The sequence below is a fragment of the Hydra vulgaris genome, chromosome 11 (genome assembly GCF_038396675.1).
Source record: "Hydra vulgaris chromosome 11, alternate assembly HydraT2T_AEP".
In the NCBI taxonomy this organism is placed as follows: Eukaryota; Metazoa; Cnidaria; class Hydrozoa; order Anthoathecata; family Hydridae; genus Hydra; species Hydra vulgaris.
The window spans coordinates 38,547,501-38,564,993 of NC_088930.1; the positions used below are offsets into that span (position 1 = coordinate 38,547,501).

A 17,493-nucleotide genomic window follows, 5' to 3' on the forward strand; every position below is an offset into this window, starting at 1 on the left:
TCTTCATAATTGTCTGCCTTTTTATTTCCCAAGAAGTTCTTCACTACCAACACAAAACTACACCATGCAGCAGCTTCAATGTCATTCATTTCCTTAGGAAAATTTGAATCTTTAATGAGTTTCCGAGTTTGAGGACCATCAAAGATTCCTGCCTTCAATTTTTCGCTACTAAGACCAGGGAAAGATCTGCAGATGTACATGAAGCAATTACCATCTTTGTCTAATGCTTTTACGAACTGCTTCATTAATCCTAACTTTACGTGAAGTGGTGGTAGAATGATTTTTTCCCTGTCCACCAAAGGTTCGTTCACTATGTTTGATGCTCCTACTGTCAAGGTGTCCCTTGGAGGCCAATTCAGTTTCTCCCAGTGCTGATGTTTTGCTCTACTATCCCACATGCAGATGAAGCAAGGATACTTTGTGTATCCACTTTGCTGTCCAAGTAAAAAGTTGACCATTTTTAAATCAACACATATCAGCCACGAATGTTCATGGTAGCACAGTTTCTCCAAGACCATTTTGACATTTTTGTATTGTTCTGCAAGTTTAGTTGAGTGAGATACTGGAAGAGATGCACACTGATTGCCATTGTTCAACAAAACACATTTCAAACTCCTTTTAGAACTATCTATGAAAAGCCTCCAGTCTTCAGGACGATATACTTGTAAACCCATTTGCAGCATCAGGCCAGGAATATCCTTACAATATACAAGTAGGTCATCTTCACAGAAAAATTGAAGAAGTGCTTCTTCTCTGGTCCTGTAAGATGTAATTTTAGTTCCAGGCGTCAGACAATTTTTTTCATCTAGCCTTGAAGCTAAAAGTTCAGATGCACTTTTTGAGAGGTTGAGGTCTCTTATTAGATCGTTGAGCTCTCCTTGGGTAAACTGTGTAGGTGTTCTGAAACTTTCTTCATATTTTGGTTCACTTCCAGAACTAATGCTTAGCTCCATACCTTGCATTTCATCATCATCATGTGGGGAAAGGTCAGGTAACATGGTAAACACAGGTACAGGCACATCTTCACAATGAGGGACAGGCCTTCTTGCAGATTCCATGTTAGGATACTCCCACTTTTGTTTCTTATGCTTATTGAATCCTTGCACTTGCACTGCACAGAAATAACAGTCATCATGATGATTTTTTTGCTCTCTCCACACCATTGGAACACCAAATTTGAAGCTTTTTCTTTGTCCTTTGCTCCATTTTCGAACATTTTCGATACATGCTTTGCACACTATGTGTGGTGCCCAAGACTTGTCTTGGTCCCCAAGCATAACCCCAAAATAGGCCAAATACACTTTTTTTATGAAGTCTGTTATGTTTCTTCTATGTTTTTGCAGTGTATATTCACCACAAATGTAACAGAATGAGTCTGGATCGTTAAGACAACTTCTTCTTGATGAGTTCATGCTTTTCACTGGAAAACAGACAACAACATAAAGTTAGTGCAAAAATCAAGCTATGAACAAACTTTTAGAACACTAATCAACAAAAAACTATATTAAGAACTGCTCAGTTCAAGTACTAATCCCAAGAAATTAATGAGATGATGCGTCACATTTACCAACAAGTGCTATAAATAAGATACCAAAAATATCAAAAACTTGAGCCAATCTGGCAAAACTGATAGCATATTCAGAATCAGCACCCCAAAAATACCCCAAATTCATTAAAATATTTTGGACACCAGTAATTTTTTTTTTTTTGTTGACCTGTGTTATCTTTCGATAGGACGTAGTTCGGTACAATTTGGTAGATGGAGTGTTTTTCAACGAAATCTACTTTATGTTCTCTAAGCCAGTTTAAATTTGTTTCAGAATAGTGACACGATGCTAAATTAGGCCAAAATAATGGGTTACCCGTGTGTGTTCTTAAAAACGGCAAAAGACGTTTCTTGAGGCATTCTTTTGTGTATATTTTGGTGTTAATTGTTCCCGTAGCCACAAAATAAGAGCTTCTTTCACTACATTCACAAATTGCTTGTCAAACTAAGAATTTTTTAGCAAATTTTTGCATTACAATATATTTATAACTGGAACTCAGTTTCTTGCGATTAATTGCTGAATAATATTGGTGTCCTGGAGATGAAGGTGTCCTGGAAGAGATTGGAAATATGCAGCACAACAAGTTTCATCGTCAATAATCAAACTAGATTTTTTGCCACATAATTTTTATAAAGCAGCTTTAAACAACATATTGCAACATTTTCTTGCTTTTCTTCACGACGAGGAACTTTTTTCTTTTTATAAGATTTATAGCCACAATTTCTCTTTATTCTTTGTATAGTGGAAGTACTTGTCTTAAGTTTATTGGCTAAAATTGGAACAGAAATCTCTGGTTTTCTGCCTAAGGCATCATTCATTTTTTTATCAAGATCTCGTCTAACAAAACATTTTTTTCTTCCACTTCCTAATTTCCTTTTGATTGTATCAGTGTCCTTAAATCGTTTCACAATGCTCTGCACCGTTCTTAAAGCAATCTACATCTCTTTTGAAATTGCTTTGTTTGATACACCAGGATTTTCAACGAGAAAATGCAAAATCTTTTCTCGCATCTTATCTTGATTTGATGACATTTCAATTAAAACTAACTGTTTTGATAACAGAGTAATTTAAATTATAAATAACACTAATACAATGATATTTTAAAACAACTAGCTATTTAAAAGGATGCACGGTTTCCGTAAACACTACATAAGAACACGCGCAGATTTTTTCTGGTACATGTCTTATACATATGTCCATATACATATGTCATTACTGGTGCGTCAAAGGTATCAATTATGTTGACAACCGGAACCCAACACTCATCTTCTCTAGATGATCAGAAAAGGTAAATAAACTTTACCATAACAATTGTATTATACCAATCCAATAAAACGCATCATATTTACACACAATAAATTTACTGACTTTCAATGTATCAGTGTTAACTTGATGATTAAAGTGAGTTCTTTAAATACAAGTAAAGAAAAGAAAAATTGCCTGTGGCATTAACATCTACACTTATTTGTTTAAAACTAATTGTATCTATAGATTCTGTGTTAAATTGATAATAGCTCCTCAATCCAGAAATTATCTTGCTTTGCTGAAAGCGTGTTTTCAAAGTGGCACGCACTTCTGTTAAACTGTCACTTTTGATCTTGAAAAAATAATCCCTTTAACATTGTTAATGCAAAAATCAAACATTTTATTACAATTCAATATTTTGTGATTTATTGCCTTTGTAGACTTGCATTTGAGATCAGTCGTTTTACAATGCTATCAATACTATTACAAGATGACTTACCATGACTTGTAGAAAAAAATGTCTTTTCTGCATCAATTTTAAAATCATTTTTATGAAGAAAAGTATTGAAACTTTTTTGTGTTTTTTTTACTGCGGAGCACTACCGTCTGAAAAATTGTCTAAACTTTATAAACAAAACAAATGTCATACTTGTTGTCTTGTGGCATGAAGCAGAATGATTTTATTTCAACCTAGTTGTTTTCGTTTAATAGATAGAGGGTAACAGTTTGTAATGCACATTGGCTTTTACTCCAATGGTAACTCTGGATTTTATCTTGGATAAAATACATACACGAAGTTTTTTGCAAAATAACGCAGGACAATAGATTAGTCTTTTGCCAAATTTACATTTATTTGCCTTAGATATCTTGCTTGACATTCTGCAATATAAAAATGAGCGAATGCCACTGACAACATCACTTTGTATTCTTCAATTTTTGTTGTCTGACATATCATCATTGTGTAATCTGTAGTCTGCCATTGATTAAAGATACTTCCTCATTGTTATCACTGTCATTTAGTTGTACATCCAAGAATCTTTTTGAAGAAAATATACCCAGACAGTTAAGACATCAATGAACCATGCACTTGTTACTTGTTATACGACAAACAATTTGGTATGAAAAATAAAGATATTTCTGCATTATTTCAGGCGCCCCTCAGTGTCAAACTCATTTTCATCACAATAATTTTTTTGCATTCCAATTAGATAAGCGAACTAACCAAAATCAAGGCGGTGTCTGCATTTTGTTAAAACCTTTTAAAAACTTATAAAGTCCTAAAACTATAGCTTAAATACAACTTCAAACATTTAAAGTCCTAAAACTATAGCTTAAATACAACTTCAAAAACAATTTTTTTATCTTGAACCATAGAGTCTAACCAATTTGTTTGATTCAATACAAAAAGTTCTTTTAATATCAAATTTGATTCTAGAATCAAATGCTAAAATGAAAAATAAATTTCATATTAAAAAAAGTAAAAGTGTAAAAGGAAAATAAATTTTTCAATAAAATAAATATTCTTACAAAATTTTGCTAAAATTAAACTTACCCTTTGTTTAGGGTGTATATATCTAGAATTAATACTTCTTTTATATAAATTTTCGAAACTTTATTATATTGCATTGATAAATTTTACTTAACCCAAAAAGTATTTATAAAACATTTAATCTAATCAAATAGAACATAAACTTTTAAATTCAATATGTAATAAATATATAGTATAATAAATACTTTGTAACATTTTTTTTTTTTTTTGTCATTGGAAGGGTGCAGGAAACCTTCTAAGATCATATAAAAAATAGAAATGTTTAGTACCAGAATACTAAGATCTAATGAATTTTAAAATACACATAAGCGTGTGTAAAAAGGGACAGTTAATAGTTGTCTTTATAAAAAAAACTCGTCTAAATACCCTAAAATATATAAAAAAGCCTGAATTTTAACTGACTGTATATATTGTTTAACCATTGATGACTCTATATTATTACAAACAACATTTTATTTAACCATTCAAAGAAATACTTAAAATAAGGATCTTAGTCATTTACGAGTTTTCTGAACAACAGCATAGTTATATGAATAATAATTATTACTCGAAAGAAACATTAATTTTCATGATAAGAAACATTGTTATTTATTAAAATTTAACTAGAAACGTTATATTATATGTTAAATTGGTTAAGTTATGTTATAAATTTTATAAATTGTATTATTTACTACGTCATGAAATTGTAACGTAATTGAACTGTAAATATATTGATTTATGAAAAAAAAATTTTTTTTTCGCAAATTCTCACTTTTAAATATTTAACAGTGCACAGTGAGCCATAAAGACCGCCAGGTTCAACTTTTCCCTACCTCTAATTTTTTTTCATATTAAGACAAGTGCTGGTTAAATATGTTATTTTTTTGTATTGGACAAATCTAAAGTCGATCAGAAGTAACATAAAAACTTACTTTTTTACCCTGTTTACCCCCCTTCAAGTGATAAAGTTATCCCCTTTATGATGATATTACCTCCTTTCAAAAAAATTTAAAACTTATATTTCATTCTCCTCCTTAAAACAATCATTACTTTTTCTTACTAATCTTAAATTGAAGTGATTTAAACTCCTTTTACACTATTATAGTAATAGTTAAAAGAAAAAAAAATACAATAAATGCAACAAAAATAACACAACTACTTTTATATTACAAATTTTATATTACATTTTATCTAAGCAAAAAGTTGCAACAGCAGATTTCAATCTTTTAGCATAATCTTTATGTTCAATCCTTCGCTTGTATTGTGACCAACTTGGTTTGAAGGCACTATGAACAGCTTCTCCAGTCTGTTCAGCATATGATCTCAAAGAACAACAATTAAACTTTACAAATGGAAGAATATGACAGACAACTATATGGACTTTCCAGGTAACCTTCAGCTTTGTATTTAAATGCATCTTTACATACTGCTGTAGGTCAATAAATTTTTTATTGTAAGAAATAAATTTGTTTGAGATGCTAACACATCTCTCTCTAAAATATCTACTTTTTCCAGAAGTTTATTGGAATTGTTCCCATCAAAGCCTATCCCATGATAACCTCGATGTAAGATATAATGTTCTTTGAGCCGGTTTTTAAAAAGAGGCCAATGATCTAAAAGTAGTCTACCAAGTAATGTCACAATCCCCATAAGAAGATGTAACTCTGGTGGAGGGACTAAGTGATTAATTTCATCTTCAGCATTTTTGTCTAAATAAACGAGTCAAGGACTAATAACATTTTTAAAATCTCTAACCGCTTTACTCCATTTTCAACAAATAAGTTGTACCAATGATCAAAAGAACCTAACGTTCTTGGAGTACCACTTTCTAGGGAACATTCGCCTTCACACCACAAACAGGCATATTTACCTGAATGAGAAGACAAACAAAGGATGCTGTTAGCACATTTTAAGTCAAACGCAAGGTGATATGTAACAGTATTCAGATTTAATCTACTCAAGATTTTCTGCAAATTTCCATTGTCTTCACAAACATCTTGAACAATAGCAAGAATAAAACACCTTTTAACTCCACTGTCAATATAAATCTCATTTTTATTAGTTTTATCAAAGACATTTACAATTACTTTAAGAAATCCTTGACCTCCATCAATTGATATACGTATCATACTGGAGAGAGGATCCATTCCTCTTTCAATTAAAATACTAAGAATAAGTTCAGAAGTGTCATAGATAAATACTACATGTCTTGTTACAATTTCATCATTCCAAATAATGTTCTCTTGTTCTATTTTATATTTAGATTCAATTTCTTCTTGTAATGATGTCATCATACTAATTACATTATTCTCCACAACAGTAGATGATCCCAGATTCTTACGGAGACTTGATATCAGATTTTTTGTCTTATTTTTTGTCAATTCCAAATTATTGAAGTTTATAAATGAATATTTGATAACTTTTAATTTACTTATCAAGTAACTTATAAATTTTTAACCTCTTGCAAGGAGAGTAAAGCAGAAGCTGCACATATATTTTTTCAGAGATTCAACATCTTTTGTATTAACATGAGATGATTGTATAATATCACTAAGCTCAGTACTACATCTAATTCTTGGTCTGTCAACCTAATTCAAAATAGCACTTAATAAAAAATCTATATCTTTATATGTATTAATCATTTAACTTAAATAAGTTTAAAGTCATATACCTGAGAAACTTTACTTATCCAGTTTAAAAGATAAGTGTTTGATCCCTTTTCCAGCAAAAAGATGTTTCTTCTACAACTTGAACAAATTACATCCGGACAGACATTAAACTCTTCATTGTGCTCAGGCCAAATTAACTCCTTGATTTTATTTGCTACAGATGGTTGTCCTTTTACTAAAGGGTTTTGAATATTTACCTTTTTTATCCAAACAGACTGCACAAATAGACTGTTTTAAATCAGCCATCTTTACGGTATGTATATTTTTTTGCTTGAATCATTTCAAAACTATTAAAGAAAAAGAAGATTGCATTATTTTTAAGACTAAATTTTTAGGTTTTTCTAATTTTTAATACTTAAAATACTAACTCTTCTGATCGACTTTATATTTGTTCTGCACTTGAAAAAGACTTACACAAACGGCATTTACTTTAAAAAAAAAAAAAATTAGAGGTGGGGAAAAGTTGAACCTGACGGTCTTTATGGCTCACAGTGAGTGGCTTTTACGTATTCGGCATCTGGACTTTAGAATGAAATCGAAACCTAAAATTTCTGGCAATAAGCATTATGATAAAATAAATTACGAGCCAAGCATGAAAAAAATGTAGTTATTTTAAAATCGCCTATATCGAGAGATATTTGTTTTTAGACGGCCGTTTTGTATTTACTGTTGTTTGATGTGGTACTATACAAATATGGATGTGATTTAGCTAAAAAAAAATAGCACCAGTTTAGTTATAAAAAAATGAGGAATAAGAATATATTTGCTTTCTATAAAAACAAATTATTGGGAGTTAAACTTCCCAGCCTATATATTGATAAAAAAAAATATTTCCATAATACTGCTCTAATTACTAAGTGCCTTTTAATTTATGATAACTTATGTTTTAATTCGTAATTATGTTTGAAACTAATTTTCATAGTTTCATGGTCACTTTAACAACTTAAATATTAGAGTCTAGAATTAGTAGACTTAATTGCTACTCACTATTAACTAGTGTAGCAGCTTTTTCATCGTTTCAATAGTCGATGCCGAATCATCAATGATATTATTAATATTGATTCTTGGAAAAAGGTTTTTTTCACTAGACATCAGCATAAATGATTGTAAACTTGACGAGCTCAACAAGTTTTCTAATCTGTTCAAATTGTATTTCAATTTTAAGAATAAACTCTCACAAGTAACCTGTGATCAAAGGCTGCCAACTCCCGACAAAATATAGTAATTTTAGCCGCAAAGCATTGTGGGATGTCTTGCGGGACCAAAATAATCTTAATACGCAAACTTAATGAATTTTAATAACATAAATTTAAATAACAATCATATAAGGCAGCTTGAAAAAAACTCCTTTAGAAACTAAACATTTGAAATTGTTAACTTATTCATAAATATACTTGTATAACATTAACTTAACACGAATATATTTATGATAGTGATAAAAACTTGCAAAACTGCTATTTAAAAGCATTGTTATCACCTTATTCGTTTATTTAGATTCTAAATATTCTTATTTAGATTCTAAATTAATAAATGATGCTGTGAGAAAAAAAACACTATTTCTAATAAGAAATATCTTTTATTAATAAAATAAAATCATTTTTATTTAATATAAAAAGCAAGCATGGATCTATAATTGCATTATCACAAGCATTAATGCAAGCATTATCCATGGATAATACGAGCCAACTTTTTTTTACATGCCTTGTTTCGTGGTTGTATCTCTCGATTATAAAAGCATATAAAATAAGACATTCTCATAATAACAATGTTTCTAATTAAACTTTCTTTCAAGAGAAAGGCATGATCAACATGTTCATCAAAAAGAAATCTAAAATTGCAATGATTTTTTATTTCATTAATAACTTGGTGTATGATGTTTCTTTTAGTAAGTAAAATTTTGATTTGTATTATAAAAACAGCTTCCATATCTTGAAGCAAGTGAAAAAGAATCAGTATTAAATAAGTTACTTCCACTTGATGTGACACCTGAAAGAACTTGGACACATTTTTGACAAATTTCTTTATTAAATATTCTGCAATCAATTTTAAAACTTGCTTAACTGACTGCGAAAGTGAATTACTTGAAACATTTTGTAAAATATAAGGTTGTAATTTTTTTGTTAATAATGAAGATGGCTATTTAAAAATCAATTATTCATTTTTAGAAATTTAGTTTTCAAATACTTTGTTGGTAATTGAATCTATGGTAACTGCAACCAAAAAATCTGATTTTGGGAGACAATTACTGTTAGAATTAGATTGCTTTATTGAAAGGAGTACTAAAGCATTTTGATATGCTGATTTAAATTGCAATGCTATTGGTCTGTCATTCCAACATCCTTTGCTTCGCATTAATGCAAAAAAATTTTCTAAACAGTCTTGATTAAACTGAGCTGTGCAAACATAAAAGAAATACTCGTGAAGCAATTCGTTTGCGAGACAAAGAATATTAGAAATAGTAACATTTAAACCCCAATGACTGGATATACCTTTTTGGCTACGAGCACCACAAAAATGCCTTTAATCCAAACTCTCAAATCTTCAATCTTCAAACTTATTATTTAGCGTTAAATCAGAATGTGTTAGTTTATCTGCTATTAGTTTATGAGAATTCATCATGTAATTCTTTTCATCAAATAAAATATCAATTTTTTTTAATAAAAAAGGATATAGACAAAACTTTTTCAGGCAATAGTTTTGTAGAAGCATATACATTCAAAGCAGTACTAACTTGACTACTACAAATTTGTGTTGCCAACTTTACTTGCATGGCTAATTGTGATCCTGGATCTAAATGACAATCTTTCAATTTTGGAGCAAGGCAGATAGCATTAACTTTTTCCAAATTATAGAGCTCTTGCAGATGTTTCCAGGAGATTATTTTACTATCAGACAGAACGTCATGTTGTATTAAATTATTTCTGACACTTTTTATGAGATGCGGTGGATCAAATATTATATACACCTTTGCTCTTGTAGTTGGATGTAAAATTTGTTGATTTGATAATGAAAATCCTAGAAATTTAATAGCTCTAATATTAATTGAGCTTTGATCAAAAATAGATATCTTACAGCTAAACCTATTGCATGTAGATGAATCATAGCGTTATTTGAGATCTTAGCTAAATTGTTTGAATTCATAAAAATAAGCAATTGGTTGTTTCCATTTTGATTAAAAACCCTTGAACCATCAATACAAGTACTTGGTTCACTGGTTTACCATTCAATTGAATTTCAACGAACTTGTCACTGTTTTTGTCATAATAAAGATGTTGCTATAAAGACTTTTCATCAAAAACAAGGCTACAGTTCCTTTCTAATTTTGTCATGGTTTCAACTCTCATTTTTAATAAGGCCACAACCTTATTTGAAAATCCAGATACTAGGGTCCCAAAAGATTTTTCTAGAAACATTAAAATAGTGCTTCTAGCAATGAAAAAACTCTTCTTAGCATTTTAAAAGTTTGTGATAAATAATCCTCAAGGCTAACAGTTTATCTTTAACAGTCCAACGTTTTCCTTTTTTAACGTGATTATTCATAAGTAATTGAATTTCAAAAAATTGTAGCTGGGTAGTAGTTAAAAATTTTTTAAATAAATTTATAATGTGTTTTATTAAACCATCACAATTTTGTAACATTTTGTTCTTTAACTGTAAGTTTTTTATTTTTTTTTAAGACGAAAAATCTTAACTTGAGATGATAAATATTTATTTCTAAAATTGGTTTTGACAGCTGATATATTATTTGTACCAGTAGTATCAAAACTATTTCTTGCGCTAAATCCAATTGTATTACAGACTTCTTTTTTTGTATTTTATCCTATAAATGAGTTCTGTTTGTTGGTTGTTTTCTCTTTAAATTTAACAAAGATGGTTGATTTGGAAAGTTAAAAATTGTTGGTACAGCAGTTACAAGTGCTTATTTACCGCCATTGTTAGCTGGATAGTATTAGGATGAATCAAAATGTTTACTGCAAATCATATAACTAAGATTAAGTTCTTCACAAGATTTTGTATCAAGATCTTGATGACGACAAATTATAAACCCAAAGTTTGCATCTAAAAAAAAGTTAACCTTATAAATTTGTTGCAGTTATTTCCATCATATTATGTATCAATATTTTTCATCATATTACGCATTTACATTGTTTTAAAAATATATTAAATTTTTATATACTTTTAAGTTTTTATATATTTATATATATATAGATATATTAATAAGTATATTATATATTATATATTTATATATATATATAATATGTAAAATATATTATATATTTATATATATATATATTAATAAGTTTTTATATATTTATTTTATTAATAAATCAAATATGGTGAACAGTTACTTGCCTGTTTTTCTCTTTTGGGAATCTAAAAAAAGATATACTGTTTTCAACATTCTTTCCACGTTTGTTTACACAATTGATGGCTGAACAAAAAGCTGGCATATTTAAATATATAAGGGATTAGAAATAATAATTTGATTCCTGAAAAGCTAAAGCCAATAATATTTTAAAATTTAATATTATAAACAGTGTTAATAATATTATAAACAATGTTTAGTGTAGAAACTGATAATATTGTTTATATGAATTTGGTCCCGCAAGACATCCCTAATGCATTTTTCGGCCAATTACACATAGATATATGGAATTTTCGGCGAGTTGGCAGCCCTTGCCTGTGATGAGGATAATGTCAAACACGAATTTGTAAGCCAGAAACAAGTTTGAATGCGCAAGACAAAATGCAAAACATCTGAAAATTAAAGTAGCAACGAACAATACATTTTTTGCGAGATTTATTTTTATTATTATTCTTTAATTATTTTCATTATTATTATCATTATTATTATCAGAGGCGTAGAAAGAGTTCTTTTTGTTCCCAGCCTCCAATCATCGCAGTTTTTTGCAAACCCTTATTATCCAAACATTTATATGTTTATACATAAGCATAAACATATAAATGTTTGGAGTTTGCTCCATATCTGGAAGTTACCTATCTCGAACACCAAAAAATTCTTTCTACGCCTCTGATTATTATGTTATGTATGGCTGTTGCAGTTTTCTACTGGGATTGTAAAGACAGTTTCAAATTCTACCGATTTAGATTGACGCATCTTGTCCGAGAAAGAGTCAAATACTTCCGTGTTAAATAGCAAATTATATTCATTTTCAAGAGTTGTTTTAAAACTTTCCCACTTTCTTGCAAAGTCGAATGATTCCGTTTGAAGGTGGTTTTTCGTTACACTAGAATAAAAATTTCTGAGCAACCTACTTTCCAACCCACTGCAGTGAGTCACTAGGCATTCTTTTCAATATTTCTGAAAAATTTATTGGATCTAAACAAAATAAACCAGCGTATAGACTACCATGCTAAGAGAATCTCTTTTTTAATCTACTGATTAATTGATCCATTACCATGTTGCTAATATTGAAGCAAAATTTATCTTTTGCCCTTTCAAGTAGTTGTTAGATATAAATCTTTTCTCTTTCTATCTACTTTGCTTAATTCATTGATACTTTCTCTAAACCATTTTTTAGGATCGTAGTATATCTTTTTCGTTTGTTTGCAAATATTCAGATAATTACGTTTTGTGTTAAAATACATTCAAAAACAATTGTGCTCTTAAGATAAATTTAAAACTCGTCAAGGAGGCTAAAAAAGCTTTTGCTCTGTAACGAACATCATTATTGAATTTGTTTGATGTAAAAACATCATGAAGTGTTTGTAACATGTCAATGTGCAAAAAATCGATACCTTGTGTTTCTTGATCGGAGGTTTTGATGAAGAAATTTTCAAATATCTTAGTAAGAGCTCTGTCTTTCGCCCAATAACGAGTTTCACTAATTACAGGTATGTATCTATTTTCTAAATTCGCGCCAAATATTGAATCGTAATTATGATTTCCGTAGAAAGACTGCACATGTATTAAAAATGCCAAATTAGGTAACAGCTTCAACCACTTTTTTGTGACGCCGCTCATTGCCAAGTTTTAAACTTAATAACATCATGCATTAATCTGACTCGTTGAAACTGTATTTAACCGGGCATTAAATCCATTATTTTCATCTTACATACTAGAGGCACCATCAGTGGCATTGCTCGTAAATTTACTTACATCAAGGTCTTTCTAAAATTAAATGATTATTTTTAACCTCTTCAGTTTGTTGGCGCATATAAATGCTTACAATATCTTTAACATTGATTTTTAAGACATATGACTCTGTGCCGGCTGCATGGAATACATCGCTTTCATATTTGGATGTTGTTTAATAAATATGCTTGGAATTCAAAATGTTATATCTACTAATGAACGTTGATTGATGTGAGGCTTTGTTAAATGCCAGACAAAATGAACAAGACAACTTTTTTATTTTTTCGTCAAAGTTCAGCCAGTGCCGAGGCCTATTGTGACTGAAATAAACATTCTGGTAATTACTTTTAACGTTTAGATCAAAATTGTATTGTTTCACATGCGGTTTAAAAAAATAATTATAGTTGTATTGTACTTTTATAGAATGTCAGAGTTAGAGTACGAGGTTGCATTAACAGCAATAACTACTAATGGAGATCAGTAATTATTGAAATTTCTGTTGTTGCTACATCAGCCATGTTGACATGAACAATTGAGTTAGTACTAGAATACGATACAAGCACGTTCTTTAATTTTTTATATTTTTAGGTATCGTTCTCTAGTATTTCTTATTCGTTCTTTTTCAGCACTTCATTTTCGTTTACTCATTTTCCTTTGGGAATGGGTATGTATGCAGTGGAAAAAAAAAGTTATTTAAAAATTAAAATCAATTTTGGCCAAAGTGCTAGTCTATAATCAACGGCAAATTAAAATGTAGCCTAACTAAAACTATAATAAATAGCTCACTGGGAATCTTCCGGTATCATAGTGGCCCAGTCCACGCCTGAATTGGGATTATACTTTACCTAAAGTTTTTCCTGGAAAATGTAATAAAAATAAAACAAAGAAAATTTTAAGGTAGAACGAAGGTCTTTTAACTATGGAAGCTTTTTTGTATGAATTTTTTTCTTTTATTAAAAAGAGGAATATTAAAGAGTGCTAATTTTTTGTTTTTTAAATATAGTAGAATTATGTGAAAAAATGAATACTATGGGTATGTTTTTATGACTCTTTTTCTTAAATAGTTGACATTAATTTTCTCAAGAAGCAATAAATATTAAAATGGAAAAACTTGTTATTAGTTAGATATGTATGATATGATATGTACATTTTTCTCTTATATTATTTTATTATACGATATGTTAGATATGATATGTATATTGATGTTCTTTCTCCCTAGTTAATTATTAAATTATAAAACAAGCTATTAAAAATAAAATTAGAGTAAATATATAGATAAAATCAAGATATATGAACATACTAATGATAAAAGTTTTCTCGGTTTGAAATACTTGTATATAAGTTTGTATATTTTGTGTTTAATTATAGTTGGCACATCAAAATTGAAAAAATAAAATAAATAAGATTTTGTGTACAGTTGGTATTTTATCAAATGATCAATGTCTTAAAATGGTATACTCTAAATCAAAAGGATTGAGAAAATATATCAGTTTACTCAGAGAGAGACATTGAAATGTATCATTATGGAAATCTGGGCTACCAGTATTAGGTACTAATATTAAACTCTGTTTACACCATGAGCAGCAATTTCCATATTATGTAATTTTCTAAATTTTTCAGACCTTTTCTTGTTTATAATATATTTATAGGTGGTTTGCAAGTAATTGAAATTTGACAGCAAAAAATATGTCTTTTATTGGTATGGAAACAATATCTGGTTTTAAAATGTCGAAAATGTCGAAAACAATAGATAAGTAGTCTGCATTACAGAATTGAAATGTTGAAGATAAATTTTTGAACAAATATTTTTCAAAAAAAGATATAGAAGTTGCACAAGAAAAAGAACTTATAAGCACCAAATTTGAATCATTAAATCTACCACCAGTAAAATTTCATAGGATTTCACATCATGCTAAAATTTTATTAGGTAAAAAAAATTAATACAAGCTACTGATGTTATGTCCAAAAAGCTATCAGTTACTCTGAACTAGTTCTATTTTTAGTGCAAAAAAAGCTGAAAAAGAGAAACAGAAGGGAAAAAATTGAGTGATTGACTTTAATTCCAAATTCATGGCCATTAAGGAAAGTAGATGATGTATATAAAACATCATAGTCAACTGTAACTAAAGCAAAGAAATTTAAATTTAAAAAAGAATAGTGGAACTCCATAAAAACAAATATTGGAAGAACTAACTCAGATTTCATTGATAAGGTGGAAAGCTTTTATTGCAATTATCAGTTTATTCGGCGTTTGCCAGGTATAAAGGACTTTGTTAGTTTATCTAAAAATAAGCATGCATCAAAATGATTACTTTCTTGCAATTTAAAGGAATTATTTGTTTAATTCAAACTAGAATCAGTCCTATAGATTTATTAAGGTTTTTTAGGTTTGTTCAGTTAAAGCAAAAATGGTATATCAAAGCTGGTAACAAAGGAACCCATGCAGTATGTATCAGTACAACACACCAAAACCTAAGGTTTATGCTGCATGCTCGGTAGGATAGATATCAAAAGATGATAAAGAAAATGAAGACTTAAAAAATAACTGTAAAGTTTAATCATCCTTATTTTCCAAACACTTTTTTACACTCGCCAAGTAAAGATGATTGTTGGTCCTAAGCCTTATATGTTATTAATTATTAATATATTAAACATGCGATTGATAAGTTGAACACTCGATTAATAAGTTTAACAGCGATTAATAAGTTGAATATGCGATTAATAAGTTAAAACTATTTTTTTCATAAAATGATCATAATTAGGAAATTTAGAAAGGTTTAAGCAAAAGCTAACTCAATTCACTTTGACGATCTTTTTTAGTAACAACAGTCGTAGCACTTTCCCCGCAACAACTGACGTCGCACTTTTCTTGTAACAACTGCAAGGTTAGAATTATTTTGTTTTATACCCACATTTTTGAGTTTCAAGATAAAACCATTAAAAATGTAAAAACTTTAGGAGATGGCATATAAAACATTTTTATTACTTATATTTTTTCCGCAATGTTTTTAATTATAACTTAGTATTCAATCCAATAATAAAAAAATAAAAAACGTACGCGGGTACGTATGTACGCTTCGTTCTTGGATAATTTCCAAAAGATAAACTTTTTATCTAATTGACGTAACTCGTAAACTTTAAATCTGCTTATCTACGTCGCACTTTAGGCAAAACATAATAAATTTTTTTTTAAAACATGAAAACAAAACTAAAACGAGGAATTTTTAAAAATATGAACCAACGCAAACTAAACTTGCACAGAGGTAGAAATACTAAACGTCTCACTTTCCCCCCGGTTTTTATTTTGCCCCAAGTCGCTCTATATTTATATTAGAAATGTTTAGATAAGTAGTTGCATACGTATTAATAGATTTTGTTATAAATATCATTAAAAATGATGTAAAATATATACAACAATAAAAAATTGGTTTCTATATAAATCAATGAAAAGTTAAAAAATTGCAAAACACTTACTTCTAAATCTCTCAAATTGAACGAAATTTTAAAGTTTCTATTGAAACTTCGATGAAATTCAGGATATGCACGCATAGATGATAACATATCTTCGCGTGAAATAGATTGGATGTCGCAGTATGTAAGTGCACGCACACTTGCGCATGATTTACCTACAAGACGATCGTACACTGCTCCAAAATTTTCACCAAATGAATCACATTTTCCTAACGGATAAAATAATACTAAAAATAAAAAAAAAAGATCGTAAACTTTTTTTTTTAGGTTACTTAGGTGTTCACCCCTCCTTCCTTGCCAATGTCGCTTATTGGGCTAGAGTCGGGTCAAACCTCGGACTTCTGGATTCTGAGCCAGAACTCTAGCCACTGTACCGCGGCTGCTCGTGATACGAAGCTTAATTCAGTTCTTGTAAAAAACTATATTTAATTGTATAATATAAAGCTACAAGCGCATTACTTGAAAATATTACTTGAACATTAATTTATTAATATGACGTCATAATTTATTAATACGACGTCATAACATTGAAGTACAAGAGTATATGAGGCAAAAATCATTTTTAACAAAATACGACACAATATTAATAACTATAACTTATTTTTAAATAATAATTTTTTTAATAGTTTTTTTGATACTGAAACAATTAAATTTTTAATTTAATTCCTTTTTTACCTAAGACAAAAATAACTTTATCTTCTTGTAATACTTCCAAAGTGCCACGTTCAATCCACATAAGGTTGACTATCTCATCTCCGTAATGAATAATATAGTTACCGGGTGTGTATCTAGTTGTTTTTAATTTAAGAGATAGTGTGCGTAAACAACCAGGTGGGACACCACGAAAAGCTAAATTTCTTGCAAATAAGTTTCTATTCAAATGAAGACAAACCTCTGCTTGAAGACCCTCTGGAAAATGACCTAATATCTAATGTT

At 29.3% G+C, this 17,493-nt stretch overlaps 1 protein-coding gene across 1 annotated transcript in view; it reads right to left on the reverse strand.

Annotated features, from left to right (window-relative positions):
• The window catches only part of LOC100198350 (potassium voltage-gated channel unc-103), a 64,077-nt gene that overhangs the window by 2,080 nt on the left and 44,504 nt on the right, over positions 1–17,493 (reverse strand). The window contains exons 6-7 of the mRNA XM_065811014.1: positions 17,233–17,485; positions 16,561–16,766 (exon numbers count right to left, since the gene is read on the reverse strand). Coding sequence (XP_065667086.1) covers positions 16,561–16,766; positions 17,233–17,485 — 459 coding nt within the window. The remainder of the gene's footprint in view (positions 1–16,560; positions 16,767–17,232; positions 17,486–17,493) is intronic.